General features: G+C 42.6%; 1 protein-coding gene across 2 annotated transcripts in view; it reads left to right on the top strand.

Annotated features, from left to right (window-relative positions):
• The window catches only part of KLHDC10 (kelch domain containing 10), a 61,496-nt gene that overhangs the window by 24,673 nt on the left and 14,874 nt on the right, over positions 1–21,949 (top strand). For both annotated transcript variants that reach the window (XM_033958597.1, XM_033958598.1), the window contains 3 exons: positions 10,666–10,887; positions 18,499–18,653; positions 21,445–21,593. In XM_033958597.1, the coding sequence (XP_033814488.1) occupies positions 10,666–10,887; positions 18,499–18,653; positions 21,445–21,593 (526 nt within the window). The remainder of the gene's footprint in view (positions 1–10,665; positions 10,888–18,498; positions 18,654–21,444; positions 21,594–21,949) is intronic.

Here is a 21,949-nt window from a genome sequence, read left to right as displayed (position 1 = left end):
CCAAAAGGATGATGAATATGTATTGCCCTTCTGGAGCAGGTGATGAAGGCTAAAACAAAACATTCCCTCCCCCCCAAAAAAAAGCATTGTTCATCCTTTCCTTGAATAAAAATGAAGCAAAAGCAGAGGCACAACCTAGAAACACATTTGATATACCCTACTAAATTAATACTAAATTCTGTTATGAGTGTTGGAGCTGCCATAGTGAAAAGCAAAAAGATAATATGCTAGAAGTTGTAGCAGGCAACATTCATACTGCAGTGATAGGATGATCTAGCATTAGTTGGTTCTGATAGATTGCAAGTGCAGTAAGAACTTCTATAGAAGCCCTGGTGTAGGTTACTGAGTTCTTTCTGGCTGCAGAGATCTTTGAAAGAAGAGACTTTCAGGCCATCTCTTGGCACCAAACACAGGTTCAGTTGCCAGTATTGATCACCTTGATACTGAACTGGTCCTTGAAATTTTTAGCCCTTGCACTGAGCAGCTCTGTGCTGAAGGTGATTATTTGGCATTAAGATGCCACACCATCCCTGTCTGCACAAAGGTTGAGATGAACACCAGCATAGATGAAGACATGACCAATTGCTTAACATTTGGCCCTGCAGGCCAAAGTCAGATCCTTAGGCCCTTCAGGGTCATGATTCTAAGGTCTAGGCTTCGGCTCCATTTTTTGATTTTGTGTTCTGAATCCGAGTAATCTTGAGTCTAGTCATGGATCTAGAGAATTGAAATCTGAAGAAGAGTATTCTCTTAAGAACATAAGAAATGCCTTCACCGGATCAGACCCTAGGTCCATCTAGTCCGGCGACTGTCTCCTCCAGAAAGATCTCCTCTTCCGAGCCTCCATTCAATGAATGGCTTGGGTCATTTCCTTTTTAAATGTAGAGGATGAGCTTAGGGTATGTACATCTTCTCAAAATTCTCAGTACCTAAAGAACTTAAAATCCATTCTGAGATGAACCAAGGTACATTGAGTTCAGCATCCTGTTTTAACAGTGGCCAGTCTCTTAGTAAGTACCTAACAGAGGTTATCTACCATCTTCAGAACATAAAGAAAAGGATGCGGGAGACTCGCTGTTCCAATGAAAAAAAGAACACTGTTGTGTATATGACCAGCTTCCTTATTCAACCAGCCCTGATTAGTGTGGCAGTCTGTGGTATTTCAATCCCCATCAGAAGAAAAGGTTGAGAGTAAAATCTCATTTCTTGGTACATCCGGACGGACGAAGTTATTTCAGAATGCTGTGCTAACTCTCAGCATCCTATTGGATCTTCCTGGTTGAATATATGCTCTTCTGAAAGGGTCAAGAAATTTCTGAACATATTCTAAAGAGATGCAAGAAGTTGTCTGAACTTGGGAAACAGGTGAAAAGCATCTTGTCTGTTCAACCTGTTATGCTTTTCAAGAGAGCATCTGTCATTAGTAGTCTGTAGACTCCTTTTCTTAGTACAGGCGATCACAGCCATCACTGGAAGGGGAGATCCTGGCTACTGGCTCTCCATGTTGCACCAAAGTGATGCTGTCCTTCCAGGTGACCTTTATGTCTTCCAAAACAGCATAGAATCTGCCAGACTGGAGGTGAAACCTCTCTACTATCTATATAGTTTAATGTCTGTTTTCAGCTCCTCCAAGTCTGCTACTCTAGCCTCCAGAGATCAATCATTCTCAGAGCACCAGGAGCTGTTTTCATCAAGTGGACACATATGATCTCTCACCAACTGGGAGATTATATACATGTGGCACCTGCTACATAAGACTAGATAGCTTCCATGTCACCATATGGACTTCTGTGTACATCTTGGTATTTTGTGAGTTTGGTTATTTAAAATTGTTAAGGGAGTAGAGTATGGATGCTTAGACTAATATAAAGTCTCAAATTTATTAGGTTGTATTTTATTTCTACATTTTGTTTGCTTCTCATTGACCTTCAAAAGTCCTAGAATGGATGGGCCATGCTGGTCTTTATCTAATGTCATCTATCTTAGTATGGGTTAGTTAACTTGCTGCTGAAAATCCCCAGTTAAGCCCTGTGGTGAAAAATGTCCTTCTTTAATCGCTTGAAAACCTATAATTCAAAGAATAAGCCTGGGGTAGGATAGAACCAAAACACAAATACTACTTTTTTTCTAACTTTGTTTATTAAATTTATTAAATTTTGACAAGAAATAACAGCCAAAGACAATACAGCAAACTGACTCAAAAGCAAAAAACAAAGTAAACAGCATAGCATCCCTCAGCTTAACAAATGAAGCAAGAATCACAAATAATATTTTTTAAAAAGTTTTATCGGTTATACTCTTATTTATTTTTCTTCTTCAAGTTTTTTAAGACAAAATTTCCCAGCAGGTGAATGTTCACATGCAACTTCTTGCCTTGCCAGTAGCAAGTCCCGTCTCAGCACTCCTCCTTTATGTGTAATACATAAGAGCCTTGTATGACAGTGGTTGGAAACACTACACGTCTAGAAAAAGAAGCTAAGTTTTTCTAGATGACTAGAAACATTCTGCACTGTCTGCTTCAGATGTCATCCACTTGGGTGGTTGATTATCCTGTTTGTAGTTCACATGACAAATGAGCCAATGTATTTATAATCTGCATGCTTTCTGCTGGCATCTAGTGGAAAGTGCTTCCATAAGGCACTGGAATGAGCATGTTAAGAGCTCTAGGTGGCAAATGGTAAACAAGTTTGCTGTCAAGTCATCTGTTAATTTTCAAAGAGTATAATCATCTAGGTTTTTGTATCTAGCAGCTTTGTTACCTTTATTTTAATATGTCCTGGTTCCTTTTGATTTTAAGTTTGAAGATACTTGGACCTTGTGCAAGACACTGTAAACACACCTTGATACCTTGTACAGATGGTCATCCCCTTACAAAAAATATCTGCTCTGTACTTTTTATGGTTCGTAAATATAACAAAATATCTTTGATGAAGAAATTAGAGCAGAGGTGTCACTCAGCTCCATGGTGAGCCACAATAGGAAAGTGTTATACAAGGTTTCTAACACACTCTCAATTAACCAGAAAAACAATTATCCGGTATCCACCAATCCCCGTGGGTGCTGGATAACTCAGATTCTACTGTAATTCTTCAAATAACCAAAAGATAAAACAAGGATTTGTACATGTTTCACGTCACTGGGAAAATTCAGGATAGGGTTTGCAGAGCTGGAACAGGGCTTTTGTTACAAATATGTTCTCTACTTCCAAGCCAAAAAGAAGATTTCTAGCATATTTGGGGCTAGTTCTCAACTCCCCCCCCCCCAAAAAAAAAAAAAAGACTGGGATATGTGTGTAGTTCAACCTCCTTCCATCTTGTTTACCATACATCTGTTTATTGTTTTCATCAGTTGCTGTTATGTTTGTCCTTAAAAGATTACATGTACTTCCCGTTTTTTAACTGTATATCGCCTAGATACTATGATAGGTGATTAATCAAAATTTTAATAAACTTGAAACTTGATATCGCAGTGCAGCATGCAACGATTGCTGCCTGTTAACAGGATTTCTGTGCTAAAGGTTACTCCTAAATAGATTTCAGAGCACAGCATGATAAAATGCGTGCTAAAAGAGTCATTTAGCTACCCAGCAGCAATGCAGGGCTGCGCATTGATATCTACTTCAGGGGCTCAATGCCAAAAATCTACTGCAAGGCTTGTGACAGCATTGTCTCCATCTCTTTCCCTTTAAAATGTCTCTCCAATCCCCAGTCATGACTGATGGCTTTCTCGCATCTCCTGACATAATTGCCATTATCCACCCTCCCCTTCTGACTTAAAAAAAAATTACTCTGGTGCCTAATGAAGGGGGAGGGGACTCCAACCCTAACTTAAATGAAACTGAAGTAGTGCCCACTCACTTCTGCCTCCAGGCCTTCATCTCTAAAATTATGGCACCCTGCGCATTTAATCCTGGGATGCTCTGAGCAGGTCAAGTCTGCCATATAAGGGCACCATTATTTTGGAAATAACCTTCCTAAAACAGGAGCAAGTGGGTGTCCATTCTGCCTTGCTTGAGGTGTAGGAGTGGTTGGGGAGGTCCATACTAGATGCCAGGGCAATCTAGGAGGGAAGATGGTCAGTCCAGTTGGCAGGGGTGTAATGTTGCTAGTCACATTATAGAGGGAGAGGGATTCTAGGCAGAAAAATTTATTTTTTTTAACAATGGGAGTTGGGGGCTGGAGGGAGCAGGGTCAGATAGGAGGGGTAGGAGATCAGGGGCTGATGCAGACCATTGACAACTTTTTAATGTAATTTTGTTGTCAGTTACTGAGCCAATTGTGGCTCAGGGGTTGATATGGTGACATTTCACAATGAGTTGCAGATTACTGCTGCAATTTTTAGTGTGGAACTAATGCACACTCATTGCTTATAGCATGCAGTGAGTGGTATTTTTTGGAGCAATAATTTTGGGGTAGAGCCCTGAGCTGAACCAGCTGTACTGCAAGACTTTCAAAAACAGCAGAGGTACCAATGCAGAAAGGGTCAGACCACTACTTATGTTTTTGGTCTTGACTAATTTTTAATTCAGGACCACTTTGAATCCAAATGAGGTTGTAGGGCCATGACATGAGGTGTTCTCAAGGAGTGGGCATTTCCAAATATCTTGTGACTGTTTTGCCCCATACATTTCCTGCTTTCTGTTAAGAGTGTGAGAAGAGAAGCAGAATGTAATGAAGAAAATATAGGATGATCAAGGCTGCCCCTTGTATGGCTGACGCAACCTCTTGCAGTACCATGAGTTCCACGAGAGTTCACAACAGCCTTTTTTTCAAGGAAGCTGCAAGGGGCAGGAGTACATGGCCTTTGCTCCAGCCCCCCCCTCCCCCCGTCACAGCCCCCACAAAGCACCAGTGACGTTAGGTAGGCCTGGAAGAGGGTCATTCTAGAGGAGATAGGCTGGGGGAGGAAGGGGTCTCTAAATGAAATGGATTGAATTCTACTTCTCTTTGGTTGGCTTAATGAAGAGCCTAATAAGGATGTAACCTCCCATTAAAGATCTCACTTTTGTCGTCCATGGTCAGTGTGTGTGTGCGCACGCACACCAAGTTGATAAACCAGTTGTAATTCAGTTACCTGACCTGGGAGTCTTTGAGGTCAATTCTTCCAAAGGGAAAAGGCAGCTGGTATCATAAATCCACTGTCTGTACATGAAGTAAATATCTAACTGCTACACAACTTTCTGTAGAGAACTGGGAACCATACATTATCTGTACAACAATGATTATCAGCTGCTATGGACAGCTTGTTTTTCACTTTAGGACCATCTTTGCCAACCTGTGTATTGTTAGATCTGATCAGGTGTGCATTATGGAAGTCACTACAGCCTACATCTACTTTGAGGGCTCAGTGCCAGAAACCTACCATGAGGCCTGAGGCAGCATAGAACCCCTCCCCCCCCCCCCCCAGTGAGGCTTAGGTTGAGAACAGAACAGAATGAACCTTCAGCAATAAAAGGCATCAGTGGTGGCTCTTATTTGTGGAGGAGCTCCTTCCTGAACACTTGTAGTCATTGCATGCCTCTCAGAGCTTTGCATGTAGATTTGACCTGATGATGCCGCAAGTATTTCTGAGGTAATACCCAACTCACTATCACCAGGAACATTTTAAGCTTTTGACAGGGTTGCTTTAAAAACGTTTTTTCTTGTATTAATAGTAATATTTCTCTGCACCATGATGACCACTTGACAGACAGGATTTAGCTATTGTATGACTTGACTGAGTTATGTTTTAGAAATGATCCAATCTCCAGAGAAGAGCATCTGAATAATTGCACTACTGGTTCCTCTTTTCTCCCTTTAGTTCAGTTTTTAAGAAGAATATTCCTTGTTTTGCTTAGATTTGTAAAATTGTGAGTGGTGTGGAACAAAGTAAATAGGGACTGATTTAGCCTTTGAGATAGCCCTTCTTAGTTCCAATTCTAGTTCTATCTTTTGGTTTGCGGAAGAGTGCAATCATAGTGACTGTCTTGGGCTTTTTTCTTTGAAAGGCCCTGTATGGTAAGAGCAGTTTTCTGGTTTTATTGTTGTACTGTAGATTTATGCACTGCTATGAGCGTTAAGGTGGTTATATACATTTTTAACAAGTATTTGTTTCCTGTATTGGAATAGTGACAATTAGAAAGTCATGGGATAGGAGGTAATGCCCTATTATGAAAAGAACTGGACCTTTAGGCACCTGGGCCAATCAGAATCTTAGGCCCCTCCCAGTGCATCCCAGGATGCACCGGGGAGGCCCATCATTTTGAAAAGGCTGCCAGGAAGGAATGGGTATCTTTCCTGCCGATCTTCAATTTAGAGGTATTGGTGGGGGGGAGTCAGGGGTTCGCAGCAGGTTGGGTATGGGAATCCCTCCTGCAGATCTTAAATTTAGAGGTGTGTGGGAAGGTTTGGGGGTTTGTGGCGGGGCCCTTGCAGCAGGAGGGAGTGGGCATACTTCCTGCCGATCTTCAATTTCTGGGGTGTAGGGGTGTCTGGGTGGATGAGGCAGGAAGGAGTGGGCTTCTCTTCTGCCAATATTAAAAAATAAATAAAAAAAATTGGGGGGTTGTGGGCTGTTGGGGAGGGAGTTTCCTGGTACAACCTTTTGTTGTTGTTATTTTAATGGGTACAACTTCTGTGTCCGTTAAAAAATTTAAAAAGCTGCTGTTCAGGGCGCATCACTACCAGCACCTCCAGACCTATTGGAGATTTGTAGCAACCGGTTCTTCATTTTGTGCATCATCTGGGCATCTACCTGAGTGCTCATTTTAATATTGATGAGCTCTTAATATTTACATATGATTATAGGAGGCTGCTAAAGACTGCGATTAGCCATTTTGATCATCGATAGCTGAAATACTTTGACGCTTAACAGGTTAAAACTGGTTTAGCATCGATTTGTTAAAGACACAGTGAATTTTGAACATATGGGCCTATGTGTTTATAATGTCTGTGCTACAGAATCTGCACAAATCATGGCTAAATTATAGCCCAAGATTGGATTAAAGCATAGGCAAACTAGGTATCTATCTACCTAGTGTCCAAAATGTACTCTGGGGGGATGCCAGTTGTCTGGATTTGTTTGTCTTGAAACAATTTTATTACAAACTCAAAAAGATAAACTTGACTTTTACGGTGTATTTAAAATTCAACATGGCTGTTCTTTTCTGTAAAGCTGGACCTTGAATCCTGCCAGTTTCAGGTGTGGGGTCTTCTGCCTGCTGCTTTCTTCAGGCTGAGCTGATTGCAGGGGAATCCCTGATCAGCTGAGCTATTTCAGGGCTTCCCCTACCAGTTAAGCTGTTTGGAGCTTCCCCTGTCGGCCCTCACTCCTACCCAATGGGGCCATTTTTTGGCACGTGGAGCAGACAAGTAGAAAAAAAGGGGGGGGGGTTCCATACTGCGGGAACAAAGCTTTTTACTGCTCCTGCTGGCGGTGAAAAGTTTTGTTCTGTGTCCACGGGGAATTGGGCTTTTCCGTGTTTGGTGTTTGGTCACCGTGTCAATCTCTAGTTCCCAGTTCTGTTCATTGAAACGAGTGCTGTAGGTCTCATAATGCGTCAGGATATGAATGTTAGAAATTCGGGCTTAGTCTCCTCCTTGGAACTGGAGAACATGGTGTGAAAAGGCCACAGTTTGATCTTATTGCTCTTTTATATAAAAGTATTAAAAGCATGGTTTTTTTAAACAAGACTATGGAGTTTTACTGGAAGTTAGTTGCCTTTTTTGGTGAGTATGACTTCCCCCCCCCCTTGCAATTTTGCTGGAATTATCGTGCTAAGTCTCAGTATTTGTGATTTTGTTTTTGGGGACAGGTTTTTGTATTTTTTTTTTTTTCTGTGAATTGTTTGTTTTTTAATTGATATACTTTTCTATATGGCTGTTTTTCCTTGGGTGGCTGGGAGAAGAGACTGACTCTCCTATTTTATTATATTATATTTCCTAATTATTCTTTTGATTTTTAACATTGTAAACTGCTTATATTCCTTTTTAAGTGAGAAAGCGATAAAATCAATAAACTTGTAATTTACACTTGCCTTGGCACATAATAGAAAACTAGTACATATGCCAAATTTTTTCAAATGGGAGAAAGATGACTTATTGGATATGGGGAGGTGAGAAGAAGCATAAGGAAGGTTTGTTTTTTCACAGTTTCAGCAAGAGCTTCTGAAAGAATTTCCTCTGGCTACTACTATTACTATTACCTACATCTGACGAATGGGGGCCCTGTTCTACCTTCGGTGTCCCTCCCTCCTCTCCATTCTGTGCCTTCCTCTGGCGGGTGTTTACCTTCTGGCTGGCTCCCTCCTCCTTCCTGCCACAGTCGTTTCTCTGCACAATGCTACAAGCGGCGGCTCCTCCCATGTCAGAGGGAAGGCTTCTGGCTCAGCCACCACCTGCAGTTATGTGCAGAGAAATGACTGTAGCAGGAAGGAGGAGGGAGCAGGACAGAAGATTAACATCCACTGGACAAAGGCATGTACTTGAGGCACGGAAAGGAGGGAGGGAGAGGAATGGGTTGGGACTCGGGAGGGAGCACAAACTTCGGACAAATGATGGAAGTAAGGAGGGAGGGGGCATGAACTTGGGACGCAGAAGGGAGGGGAGCATGAGCCATAGGATGGAGGGAGGGAATAGAAAGGGAGAATTGGGTGTCTGAGAGAGGGAAAGAGAGATGGAGCACATGGGGAGATGAAGAAAGAGGAGAATTGTTGGGCATAGGGAGGGAGAGAGAATTATTGGATATGGTGGTGAGAGATGAGAGGGATGGATGGAAAGGGATGCCAGAGGGGCCTCAAGGAAGGTGGGATGAATATTAGGATCCGAGTTACATACAAATTCAACTTAAGAACGGTTTAAAAATTGGAACCTGTTCTTAAACCGAGGACTGCCTATACTACTATTACTAATTTCTATAGCGCTGCTAGAAGTGCTTCCAAGAATTATGTAATTTCTGACTTGCTCTGAAGTTTCCATATCTCATTTGCATACAGAAATGTAATGCCCGTCATACTTTCCCTCTTTTCTCTATCATACCTTTAACTCTGCTTTCCACCCAGACCTCCTAAAAATGGGAAACATTTGCTTTTTTTTCCTAAAATTGTGGTAGTAGACTTCAGTTATGTCAAATGAAATATCTTACCCCTTTCTAAAGTATAAATAAAATTTGACAACACATACTAACCTTTAACTGAAATTTTTCTATAGGTGTAAAACAGTAGGGACAGTATCGCATATGCATAGATTGAAAGCAGTATGTTCCCCTCTACCGTACTAATAGACTTGCTCATCTGAAAGTTGGAACCTGCAGGGTTCAAATATTGAAGCACAATTCTGCATTTTTCCCACTTGGTGAACATGGTATTATGTGCAAGCTATGCCTAAGAAGTAAGCTACTGCAATATGGCTCAACCAGAGGAGCTGCGTTTTCATTTTATGCATTTATGTGGTGGGCATAATTTATTGTACATTTTGCAAACGCAGGGATTACCACCTATGTTCCCTTTTAAACCAAGCATGTGAGCAATCGCTCATACATTCTAGGAACTTTGCTCATAGATATTACGTGATTGCTCACAAAAATACTTACAAATCTGGAAAATTGTTGGTTTTAAGAACTTGTTGCTCACACAAAAAACATTTTAGAACTTATCGCTCACATGAAAAAAAAAAAATTGCATGCACCCAACTAATCCTTAGAGGGAGCATTGATTACCACACTCTTGCTCATGATAGATGCCTAACCAAAACATAGTCCAAAATGACATGAGATGCAGAATAACATTGAGCTATATTTATTGGGTTATTGGGTTATATTTTTGTGATGGATGATTATGATGATATAATTCTTGTATGCCACTAAATCCCAGCTAATGAAGGTACAAAGCGGTTAACAAAAGAAGAAAAGCAAAATTGTCTTGTAAAAAGTATTTCTTGAATAGACAAGTTTTCAAGTTCTTATGAAAAATGGCATAAGATGGTATTGTTTGCAGTTCAGGAGGAAAAGAGAGATGCGAACAGCCTGATGACTAAATGTTGCCAAGGGTTTTTTTCTTAAAGCTTATCCCTGAAAAGGAGAGAAAAGACAAAGGAGGGATCTCTAGCCATAGACTCTCTCTTCGATTTTAGAAAGGCATATGAGTAGGCCTAAAAGATATTTTGGGGTGGATCAATCATCTTAAATATTATCCATGATAGTTTAAAGAAAATTTAGGCCTTGGTAGGGAGCCAGTGAAGACTACGCTGGAGATGACTTATCATGCTTCTTCAGATTGTGGTTATGATTATCAGAAGCTTGTTTTTCTGTTTATCTGGGTACTTGTTAAAAGAAAGGATTCTCGTCTGAGTAGTTGAGGAAGCTGTGTTGTGTCCCTTCTACCCTCTTTACCATTCTCTATCCCACACATACATGCCTGACTGGGAGGGTTCCATATGGGTTGCTTTATTTTGGACTCTGTTTACAGTTGGAGATTCTGTTGTTATATATTTGTTTTCTAACATTTGAGCTTCTAAGATCACTTCTGCTGCTGAAGTTGGAGAGTCCTGTCTACTTCTATCTTGATTATTCTGTTCTCTTTTTTTTCTTCTCTCATCCTGTCATATACACTCTAGCCAAAAGTCCTTTGCTGATGGACCTTTTGTTCCATCACAAGCAGACCATCTTAGAATGATTCTCATCTTGTTCTAGGTCGCAGATCACCTCCAGCAAGGAGTGGGCATCGGTGTGTAGCGGATAACACCAATTTATATGTATTTGGAGGGTATAATCCAGATTATGATGAGTCTGGAGGGCCAGAAAATGAGGACTACCCCCTCTTCAGGGAACTTTGGAGATACCACTTTGCAACCGGAACATGGCATCAGATGGGCACCGATGGCTATATGCCTAGAGAGCTGGCCTCCATGTCCTGTGAGTACAGGGTTTCAGCAGTACTGGGGTGTTGGGTAAGCATTAAAGAATTTGTTTAATAAATGTATCTGTCTAAATTCCTTAAAGTAAAGGAAGGTATTCATTGGTTTGTGTAGAGAATGCTACCTGTACACTAAACTTAGTATTGAGGTATGATACTAAAAAGAGGCAAAAAATTGATATTAAACTATATTTGTGCTTTTCTTACTTAAAGTTGGACTGCCCATCTATAATGGCTCTAGGCAAAGAGCAAATATAATGTAATTTTCCTCAGCAACAGCAGCAGATGAATCCAGAGACTAGTGGGATAGCACACATCTACCAGCAGGCGGAGATAGAGAACTGATTAACAGGTGGGCCTGATGGTTGACACTCCCCCTGTATCTTCAGTATTCTCTGCCTCCCAGCAGGTGATTGTTGCTGTTCCACGAGCTCCTGGATTCTGGCTGGTTTTAGGTTTATTCTACTGTTGAGAATTTTTCTCTTCAGTTAGATTGGGGTGCTTGGCTGAGCAGTGCCAACTTTGGGGGGTCACACCTGGGCCCCCCCAGGTCCCTGTTCCACCCTCCTCTCCGGTGGATTGAGGTTTCTTCTTTCCCTGAAACAAGGCTTACAAAAAAAAAAAAAAAAAAAAAAAGACCAGTGTGCTGCGGTTGGACGGTGCTTTGCTATCAGTCCCAGACTGCAACTACCAGCCTTACCAAAAGGTGGACTTGGGTGAGAGTGATTTTCTTTCTGTTGCTTGTGCTGGTTTTCTTGGGTCTGCCGTTTGGTCATTGGGGTTGTTGTGCCGCGGGGTTTCTTTTGGATAGTTGCTCAGTAGTTATAATGGCGGCAGAGGCGGTTAAGAGGTGTTCCGCTGTGGGAGGCGGCGAACACCGTTGGGCTTATGTTCAGCGGGTTGCACAGACGCTGTAGGAGAGGACGCCTGATTCGCCGGTAGTTTCCTGCGCTGTTGAAGTTGGGCCTGCTTCTCCCGCACTCGGGCTGCTGCTGTTCCGCTTCAGTGCACATTGGCAGCCGCGCCGGCGGTCAGCTGCTTTGCTTCCTATGTGTGGCAGATTTTGGGGCAGGAGAAAACTTTTGCTCTGAAGGCTCCATCAAATCCGGTGGTGTTTTCCCTGGAATTTGTAATATTAATGCACAAGGCTTTTTTAATGCAAAGCTCTCAGCCTGCTCAGCGTCTGGACTGTTTTTTGGACCAGGGGTCGGTCCTTCAGGCCGGTGGTCCTCCTCTGGAGTCTCAGGCCGCTAAGAGACACAGGGTAATGCCGATGGACGGCGGTGACCCTCTTTCAGACTTCGCCTTATCTTTGTCTTGACCAGAATCTCTGGAAGATGGGGGAGGTGGTGGATTTGGAGCTTGAAGATGCGCTGGCTAGGGAAGTGGATGATCCTACCATGCTCCGTCTCTTTCATAGAGAGGAATTGCCCTCCTTTATTTCCAAGGCACTGCAGGGCCTTAATATTTCTCAGCAGGAGGCTCCCGCGTCGGGCTCAGCTAATACTCTTATGGCGGACACTAGAAAACCTGCGAAAGCGTTTCCAGTGCACAAAGCGATGCTGGAGCTTATTTCGGCACAGTGGGACACGCCGGAGGCTGGTCTAAGGGTGGCGAAGGCTATGCACCAGTTGTATCCCGTCTCTCAGGATGAGCTTGACAGATTTAAGAACCCCAGGGTGGACACTTTGGTGGCTGCGTTTACCAAGAAGACTACCTTGCCGGTTGAGGGAGGTATAGCCCTCAAAGACATTCAGGATAGAAAAATTGAATCTTCTCTCAAGCTGTCCTTTGATGTTGCGGTGGTTACCTTGCAAGCGGTGGTGTGCAGTTCCTATGCGGCATGGGCTTGCCTACATTGGGTTCAAGGTATGGCAGATAAGATGATGGAGACCGGGGTGCCTGTGCCGTCCGATTTTCCGGATGTGGAAACGGGTCTAGCATATATGGCGGACGCCCTCTATGATATTATTAGGGCTTTGGCAAAACAAATGGCTCTGTCTGTTGTTTCTCGACATTCCTTGTGGCTCTGTCACTGGGCAGCGGATGCGGCTTCCAAGCTTGGACTCGTGCGGCTTCCTTTTAAGGGTTGCTTGTTATTCGGGGATGATCTAGATAAATTGGTGAAAGATTTTGGGGATAGCAAAATGCAGCGGTTGCCGGAAGATAAACCTAAAGCCCCTTTGAAGGCGTTGTCTGCCAGGAATAGTTTCCGGGATGTCAAGAGATATCGGCCTGGTAAGCCGTTCTTTCCGCCTTCGTACGGTTCTTCCTATAATTCTAGGCCTAGGTTTTCACAAAAGAATTCTTTTTGTCCTTCAAAATCCCAACCTGCTGGTTCTGCAGTTAAGCATGCAATAGTGGAGGCTTCTCAGCTGACCTGGTAGAAAATGCATACACTTCCCCCCTCCATATTCGTGAATTCCGTATCTACGGATTCGCTTATTTTTTGACCAAAAAATACATTTTCATTTTTTGGGGCTTTTTTTAGCCCTGTAAGCCCCCCTCCTTAAGCCTTACCTGGTGGTCTAGTGGGTTTTCAGGCAGGAGCGATCTTCCCACGCTCCTGCTCTGTGCAGATTGCTTACAGGAAATAGCTCGAGAGACTACGGGAGCTCAAGGCAGCCATTTCTTGTGAGCGATCTGCACGGGGCAGGAGCATGGGAAGATCGCTCCTGCCTGAAAACCTGCTAGACCACCAGGTAAGGCTTAAGGGGGGGCTTACAGGGCTAAAAATAGCCGGGGATAAGGGCAGAACCGGCCTGAATATTATTTGCAGTTTTTCCATATTCGCAGGCTGGCTCTGCCCCTAACGCCCGGGAATACAGAGGGGGAAGTGTATTATGTTTTGGAATACATAGGTCATTGTCCAGTGATTGCTGGAGTGAGTGTGGGCAGAAGGGTCACTTTTTACATACAGACATTTTGGCAGGAATTTGCTGACCTCTTCTCCAACATGTGGAACTGAGATCCCTATGGAGCATTTGAGTCCTTTTTATTTTTTTTGCACAGTATGCCCAAAGATACATAGACGGTCAACTACTGGCAAATTGTGCCACTTCAGTGTATTTGGCAATTACTCTAGCGTGGAGTCACATTCATTAATTGGCGTTTTATTTTTATTTTACTTGAGGCTGTAGCAAACTGACTTCTGATCAGTAGATTGGCTTCTGAATGTTAAGTTTCTGTTGGTTGTATATCACAAAGTAAGATGTCAATATGCTAGGCAACCTGGTGCCACTGGGGAACTTCAGGGTTTGTTGATTAGTAAGCTATGAAATGTTTCCCACAGGAACCCAGCAGATATCGAGGAATGTTTATATTAGAGGATGTTGTGTTACTAGTTTTATTTGAAGCAAAACCACAAATGCACAATTTTTTGATGTCAGCTATTTGGTTTTAGCTAACAGTAAGGTATGGACAATATGAGATCTGTACATGGCTATTTAGACAACACAGTTGTCACACAGATGTTAGTAGTCCCAGCATGATTTTCTATGGAGTAAGCTAAATGCTAATAGCTTGAACATTTCTGGTTTTGTATCATCCCCGACCCTGATAAAGAATGAAACGCGTCGGTGGGGAATGAGACAGTAATGGTTCAAAGCTAAGTCTCACTTTATTTATTTATTGGTGTATTTCAGCAAAAATTTTTTATAAGTATAAGCACTGGCACTCTAATAATGAATCTAATCTAATCTAAACCTTAGGTTTGTATACCGCATCATCTCTACATTCATAAAGCTCGACATGGTTAACAAGAGTTAGGGTAGAAAGGAACTCCAGTGGAGGGAAGAGGCAAAATGAAGAGAAAATTTAGAGGACTAGAATAACCAGAGAGGGAGGAGGAGTTACATTTTTGAGAATAACCAGGTTTTCAGATGTTTACAGAAGAGTTGTAGGGAGCTCAGATTCCTAAGAGGGGAGGTAAGGTTGCTCCAGAGCTGAGTGACTCTGAAAGGGAGGGAAGAACCTAGTTTTCCTACAAGTGAAACGCCTTTTAGAGAGGGAAAGGAAAGTTTCAGTTTTTGGGTGGATCTGGCAGAATTGGGGGTTAGAGGAGTTCCAAGAAAGAGGAATGAAGGGAGGGAGGATACCGTGTAAGATCTTGAAAGTGAGGCAGGCACATTTGAAGTGGACTCTGGAGATAATCGGAAGCCAGTGGAGCTTGGATAAAAGCGGTGAGACGTGGTCGAATTTGCTTTTTGCGAAGATGAAAAACTTAAACTCAAAAAAATAAAAAAAAATTATTAAAAAATATATAAAAGCATAAAAAGCACAAAAATATATAATAGATACAACACCAGATTGAAAAGTTCCGATGAGGAAGGCCACCACACACATCTGCTATTCTATACGTGGAGTGTGGTATACTGAGGAACCTCGGTGTGGAAGTCAACTATTTTAGTTTGTGTAATAAGGATGTGCAGACTAAAGAATTATCTAGGGCAGGGGTAGGCAATTCTGGTCCTCGAGAGCCAGAGCCAGGTCAGGTTTTCAGGATCTCCACAATTAATATGCATGAGATAGATTTGCATCTCAAGGAGGCAGAGCATGCAAATCCATCTCATACATATTCATGGTGGAGATCCTGAAAACCTGACCTGGCTCTGGCTCTCGAGGACCGGAATTGCCTACCCCTGCTCTAGACCGAGGTAGGCTGAGGCAGTCACAGGCCTGGGTGCGTCTGCCATGTGGTGGGGCAGTGGTCTCCAACATGCGGCCCTCAAACAATTGTCTGAAATGCTTTTCAGATCCTGCTTGATAATAGTAACTGCAAACGATCTCAAGTGTATTTACTTAGGTGTCTCATTTATGGAATTTGCTACTGTTGACAATTTAAAGTAGTGAGTTTTTAGAATATTTCCTTGACGTGTTGTAGAATCAATATTAGTTTAATTTTTAATATTTTTCCAGTCTGAGCAAACAGGTCAAGGAAGCTTACCAAATTTTGTAGTATGTGTAAGCTTGAAGTCTTTTTTTTGTGTGTGTATGTGGCTCTCGGAGCTTTCTCATATGCAATCTGTGGCTTGTTACATGAAAAAGTTTGGTAACCACTGTCTTAACTGTTAAGATTCTTTTCTTTAGTCAGTGAGTGTTATCCCTTCCTACCAGCAGGTAGATGTGGAGAAAACTGAAGTCTGCCAGTGACTTACATCAGCATAGCTTACAGTACCATCTGGAATAATCCAGTATGCATCTATCTAGGGTTACCAGATTTTACTTTAAGTAAAATCCGGACCCCTAGATCCACCCCATGAGTAAATCAAGGAAAATTTGTGCTGTTTACTTGCAATAACATCACTTTCTTTTCCAGAGATAAATTAAAAAAAAAGATTTGACATCAATATGTGAATATTTCTTAACAAAGAACTGAATATTTCATGGGGTGTCCTAATTTTTTCACATGACTGTATATATGTATAAAAGATTCATATACCTTACAAAAATAGATTCCCAAAGCTTGAATTCAAATAAGAAACCACAGCTTGTTCAAAATTTGAAGCAGAAGGCTTTGTTTCTTATAGTCTCCTACCTTATTACATCCAAGCCCATTATCCCCTCACCTCCATGTTGTCCCTCTTCCCTTTACCACCCCCCATCACCCAAATCTACCCAAACATAGTAAATCTCCAAACCAAAAGAGACATAAACTCTATCCTAACATTTCAGTGTATCTCTACTAATTATTAAACATGGCATCTATTCAAAATTAAGCTCCTTGCTCTCAAAGACGGAATGAATATATGTAGAGCAAATAGCCAAAAAATATTGCCTGTGCTTAGTGGTAAGATTTGTTTCTTTAGCTTCTCGTATCATAAAGTTATGTAACTGATTCCGCCAATGGCAAAATGAGGGGCTTTCAGTATGCACCCATTGTTGGAGGATAAGCTTTTCCCCCCTCCAGAGTCGCCTTTTGAACAAATAGTTTATGGACCTTAACACTCACTCCCCAAATCTCCCCTGCCCCCCCCCCCACCAGCCACCACCACTGTCTTAAAAGTAGCCTGAATATGAGACCAGCAGAGAGTTCAGGTAATCAAAAAAAACTCATGCCAAAAATCCTGAATTTTAAGACAAGCACAAAAGGCATGGAGAGTTTTAAATGCTGGAAAGAGACCTGGGAGTGATGGTAGACACGACATTGAAGGCGTCGGCACAGTGCGCCACAGCCTCGAGGAAAGCAAACCAAATGTTAGGTATCATTAAGAAGGGTATCTTGACCAGAACGAAGGAAGTCATCCTGCCACTGTACCGGGCTATGGTGCGCCCGCATCTGGAATACTGTGTACAGTACTGGTCACCGTACCTCAAAAAGGACATGGCAATGCTTGAGGGAGTCCAGAGAAGAGCAACTAAACTGATTAAGGGTATGGAAAACCTTACATACACTGACAGACTGAAGAAGCTGGGGCTGTTCTCCCTGGAAAAGCGGAGACTCAGAGGAGATATGATAGAGACCTTCAAGATCCTGAGGGGCATCGAAAAGGTTGACAAGGACAGATTTTTCAATTTGAAAGAAACCACAATAACAAGGGGTCACTCGATGAAATTGAAGGGGGACAGGTTTAGAACAAACGCAAGGAAATTCTTTTTCACACAGAGGGTGGTGAACACATGGAACACCCTTCCGGAGGCCGTGATAGGAAATAGCACAGTACAGGGTTTCAAGGAAGACATGGATAGGTTCCTGGAGGACAATGGGATTGAGGGGTACAGATAAGAGCAGTGGAAGGTTTAGAGATAAGTGTAGAGGTAGGTATAAAATTAGTCAGGGACCGCTGCTCAGGCAATATGCCTGATGGGCCGCCGCGTGAGCAGACCGCTGGGCGGGATGGACCTCTGGTCTGCCCCGGCGGAGGCAACTACTTATGTACTTATGTACTTGTGAAAAATAAGCTCTATGTAATATTCTGTATTGATATTCTCAAAGTCTGCTTTATGGGCTACCATCTCGGTTGATGGTCTACTTCTCGGTCCCAAGCTCACTGTATTAATTCAGATTTTTTCAAATTATTGAGAGACTGATATGACTAATGCCTTGACCTACTTTTTCAGACAGGGCATTAAACATTAATACTAATATTGATTCTACACTTCAAGGATATATTTTAAAAACTCATTATCAACAGTAGCAAATTCCATAAATGAGACACCTGAGTAACACAAAAGATTATTTGTCGTTACAATATCAAGTGGGCAAGATTAAAATTAACACATATTTTACAATATTTCAAGAGCATTTCAGCCAGCTGTTTGAGGGTTGCAATGGAGGACTTTGCACTGGACATGCGGGGACATGGGAAACATGCACTGGAAACCACTGAGGTAAGACATGAATTTCTCCTCCTTATATGGGCCTAGGCTTTACACTCCCTTACTGTCTCACAAGATTCAGTAAAATGAACATTGGGATGCTATTTACACTGACTTAAGAAAAGAAGAGATTGAATGTGTTACAAAATGCCAGTAGTAGGCAAAAAGGTTACTAGTGTCCCCATATTTCTGAACTGCTACAGAATTTTACTTTCAAATGAATCTGGTCTTATTGAGGTTGAATTTCAGTGGTAAAATGGTGATCTCTTGGTAATCTAGTTATTCTCTTCTAGTGGTGTTGCATGGTTATAACCTCCTGGTATTTGGGGGCACTGGAATCCCATTTGGTGAGAGCAATGGCAATGATGTCCACGTCTGTAATGTGAAATATAAGCGCTGGGCTTTACTTAATTGTCGGGGAAAGAAACCAAATCGCATCTATGGGCAGGTAGGTATGCACTTGACAACATAACATTCTCGTTTGTTTTTTCTTTGAACATTTTGAGGGGATAGGCTCACCTACAACACTAAATTTTACATGCACTAATTTAGCAAAGATCACATGGGAAAATCGTATCAGGATGGTAAGAAGGATCTGCCCTTTAGCTGTCTGTTAAGTATAATTGCTGGGTGAAGCTGGAGGGCCTGAAGACACACATGCCATTCTCACCTCTTGAGAATATTGCTAATCTTTCTGTTGGATTGGATAGTACCATATAGTTGGGCGTTTGTTTGGTTTTTTTTTTTGCTGTACTATTCCTAGCTTGGGGATGGGGAGAGAAAAAGCAATCACCTCAGGGGGCAGTGTTCTTCATTGAAGAGCAGATGCACAGGCTGTCTTTGCAGACTCTATGGGTGTAGCACTATCTTTTTAAGCTGCCTTCAGTGTTGGCAAGTCTAGAAAGTAGTCCTGTGCACATTTGCAACCACTTCAGAGTGGCTTGCTGACATGCTGGTCCCTGAGATCTCAGGATTTCAAGGCCAGAGTGCCCCTTCAAGTAGTTTGGAGGAACCTCATTTGGAAGGCTCATACAGATCATCTGAAAGGGGTTCCCTTGATTCCTTAAATGGATTGTGGTGACTGCATATGTCAACCACAGGGACTGGGGTGGGGGACTCCTTTCAGTATGCAAGTAGCACAGGGGTGATGACCTAGGTGAATCAGGCTTTTGTTCCTAGAGTTCCTTTCCATTCTGCAAGGCAGAGCAGTGTGGGTGATGGCATACATCAACGAGCAGGGAGGCATGAGGAGCCAAGCTGTAGCACAGGAGGCAGCAACTCTGTGCTAATGGAAGGAAAACCACCTTGTGCTATTGGCACTTCACATTGTGGGTCAAGAAAAATATTCAAACCATTTCATCAGCTAGTCTACCCTGGATCGAGGGGAGTAGGATAGTGAGACCAGTGGCCTTCCAACTGATGGTGGACAGATAGAGGAGGCCAGTGTTTGGTTTGATGGCCTTGAGTTACCACACTAAGTCAGCTCACTTCTTCTGTTGCAGAAAAGAGACTGGCTCAAACTGATGCTAGAATGGCCCCTAGCAGGAACCACTCCTTGGCCCCTTTTTATAGGGAGGGTTCTACTCAGAGTGGCCAGCACCTTTCTATGATCCTCTGATGGCCCCAGACTGATCATGGCAGCCTTGGTATATGGATATGGTTCACCTACTAGCAGGTGCTCCCTGGCTGTTCCCAAGGATTGATGTCTCCGGCAGGGGCTGGTGGAGATGAAGGATCTAAATTTCTTCTGACTTACAGTTTGGCCTTTTGAGAAGCAAGATCTCTTAATGTGGAGATTTTCCTCCATTTTAATGGCCAGTAAGTTGTTCACATCCTTGGCCTATATTCAGGTCTGGAAGGTGAATGCTGGTACGCTAGCTTTCTCAGGGTTGGCCTTCAACTGTGGAAATTCAGGTAGCTGCACTCACTGGTTAGAGAGATATAAATAGTGGCCTTTCTTTTGAAGCCAGCCCTGTAAGACTGCAGCCTGGGGACTCTCGGGGCTCTATGCTTTTCTCAGAGTGTATATATAGCTCAGGATAGAGGCTAATTGTTGAATGTGATATGCTTCCGTCACAGATGGAGCTTTGGAGTAGCTCACAAGATCTTAATGATGCTTTGGCAGTGGCATACTGGAGAGTGGTAGGAGAGCAACAGCCTATATTCTGGTGATGTCACTGGAAGTCTCAGCTCATCTGCTGGTAGGAAAGGGAACACAATTCCACTTGTTCAGACTGGTGCGGTTGGGCTAAAGGAAAGAGAAATAAACAAAAATCTAGATTTCACCTTTTAATGTAGATCTGAATAACAATTGATGTTAGGTCTTTTGGTATTAATATGCTTGAAAGTTTGAGCTGTCAAAAGTGCTTCATGCAACAATAAATACGGTATGTTCATTTCATTCTTTCCAACCCCACTAGAATATAGGAAAGACATTTTTTTATTACTAAGAGGCTGACTGAATTTCAGATTCAACACTGAAATAAGCCAAAATCCAGATTTGGGTTTTGATTGAAAATGGCTGTGCATTTTTGACTGAAGTTCTAAACTTGCTCCCCTCACTCATTACTGCCTCCAATGCAATGACTGCGGCAGGAAGTCCTGGCAGCTGTTACAATAGAGCAGCAGCATGAAGCAGGAATGAGTGAGATTTGTTCCTGCCCCCCAAAATGACCTTCCTAAGGTAGGTCTAGGGAGGGTCTGTGGAGAGAGAGTGGCTGCTGCTGGGTGGCGTGGGAGGATTTTTACCTATATTTGGTTTCAGTAGTAACCAAAGATCCTGGGTTTAGTTGGGCACCCATCTCTAAGAATCAATCTTGCACAGACATTTTTGACACCCATAACTCGCCAAAAACAGTTCAATAGGATCAGGTTTGGTGTTTGGTAAAGTAAGAACCAGGGGAAAAGATACACATTAAATTTGGCAATGGGCTGGATCGGATGGGGCATTCTGAGAGCATCTGCTGATGCTAATTGCTAAGTACAGTCACACTTGGGTTGGGGGATCAGTAGCATGGAGTGTTGCTACTCTTTAGGTTTTGGCCAGATACTAGTGACCTGGATTGGCCACCATGAGAACGGGCTACTGGGCTTGATGGACCATTGGTCTAACCCAGTAAGGCTATTCTTATGTTCTTATTAAACCAATGGATTGCTAAAAAGAAAAATATACATGGGACTCCGACGCTCCATGAGCATGTCCTACTTGTTTAACTTCTCTTTCTTTGTCTTCACTCCAGGCCATGACTATCATAAATGGATTCTTGTACGTGTTTGGAGGAACAACTGGATATATTTACAGCACTGATCTGCACAGGTTAGATCTTAACACTAGAGAATGGACCCAGCTGAAGCCGAATAACCCACGCTCTGATCTTCCAGAGGAGAGGTGAGGACAGCAATGGGAGGGAGCTTAGCTCTTACACACACAGATCAGTGGTGGAAAGGTTTCCTATGGGTGTCCACCATTGGAAATATGCTGCTTTGGAAACATGGGGATTTGGAACAGTTGGTGGCTGGGGCTAGGAAGATATTATTTTCCCTCAGTACTGTTTTTTTTCCCCTTCTTTTGCAATGGGAGATGCTATAAGAGGCAGACAATGATTTCATTCTAAGCTGCTGTGCATGCCTGGAACAGGATAGTGCTAGACAATTAATCCGATTTCTCATGGGATACATTCCAATAAGAATTTGAACATTCCTAATGTGGTAATACAACAGGAGCCACTAACATTTGTTCAAAAT

This window comes from Geotrypetes seraphini, chromosome 9 (assembly GCF_902459505.1).
Source record: "Geotrypetes seraphini chromosome 9, aGeoSer1.1, whole genome shotgun sequence".
NCBI lineage: Eukaryota > Metazoa > Chordata > Amphibia > Gymnophiona > Dermophiidae > Geotrypetes > Geotrypetes seraphini.
This window is presented reverse-complemented; position numbering and strand designations above follow the sequence as displayed.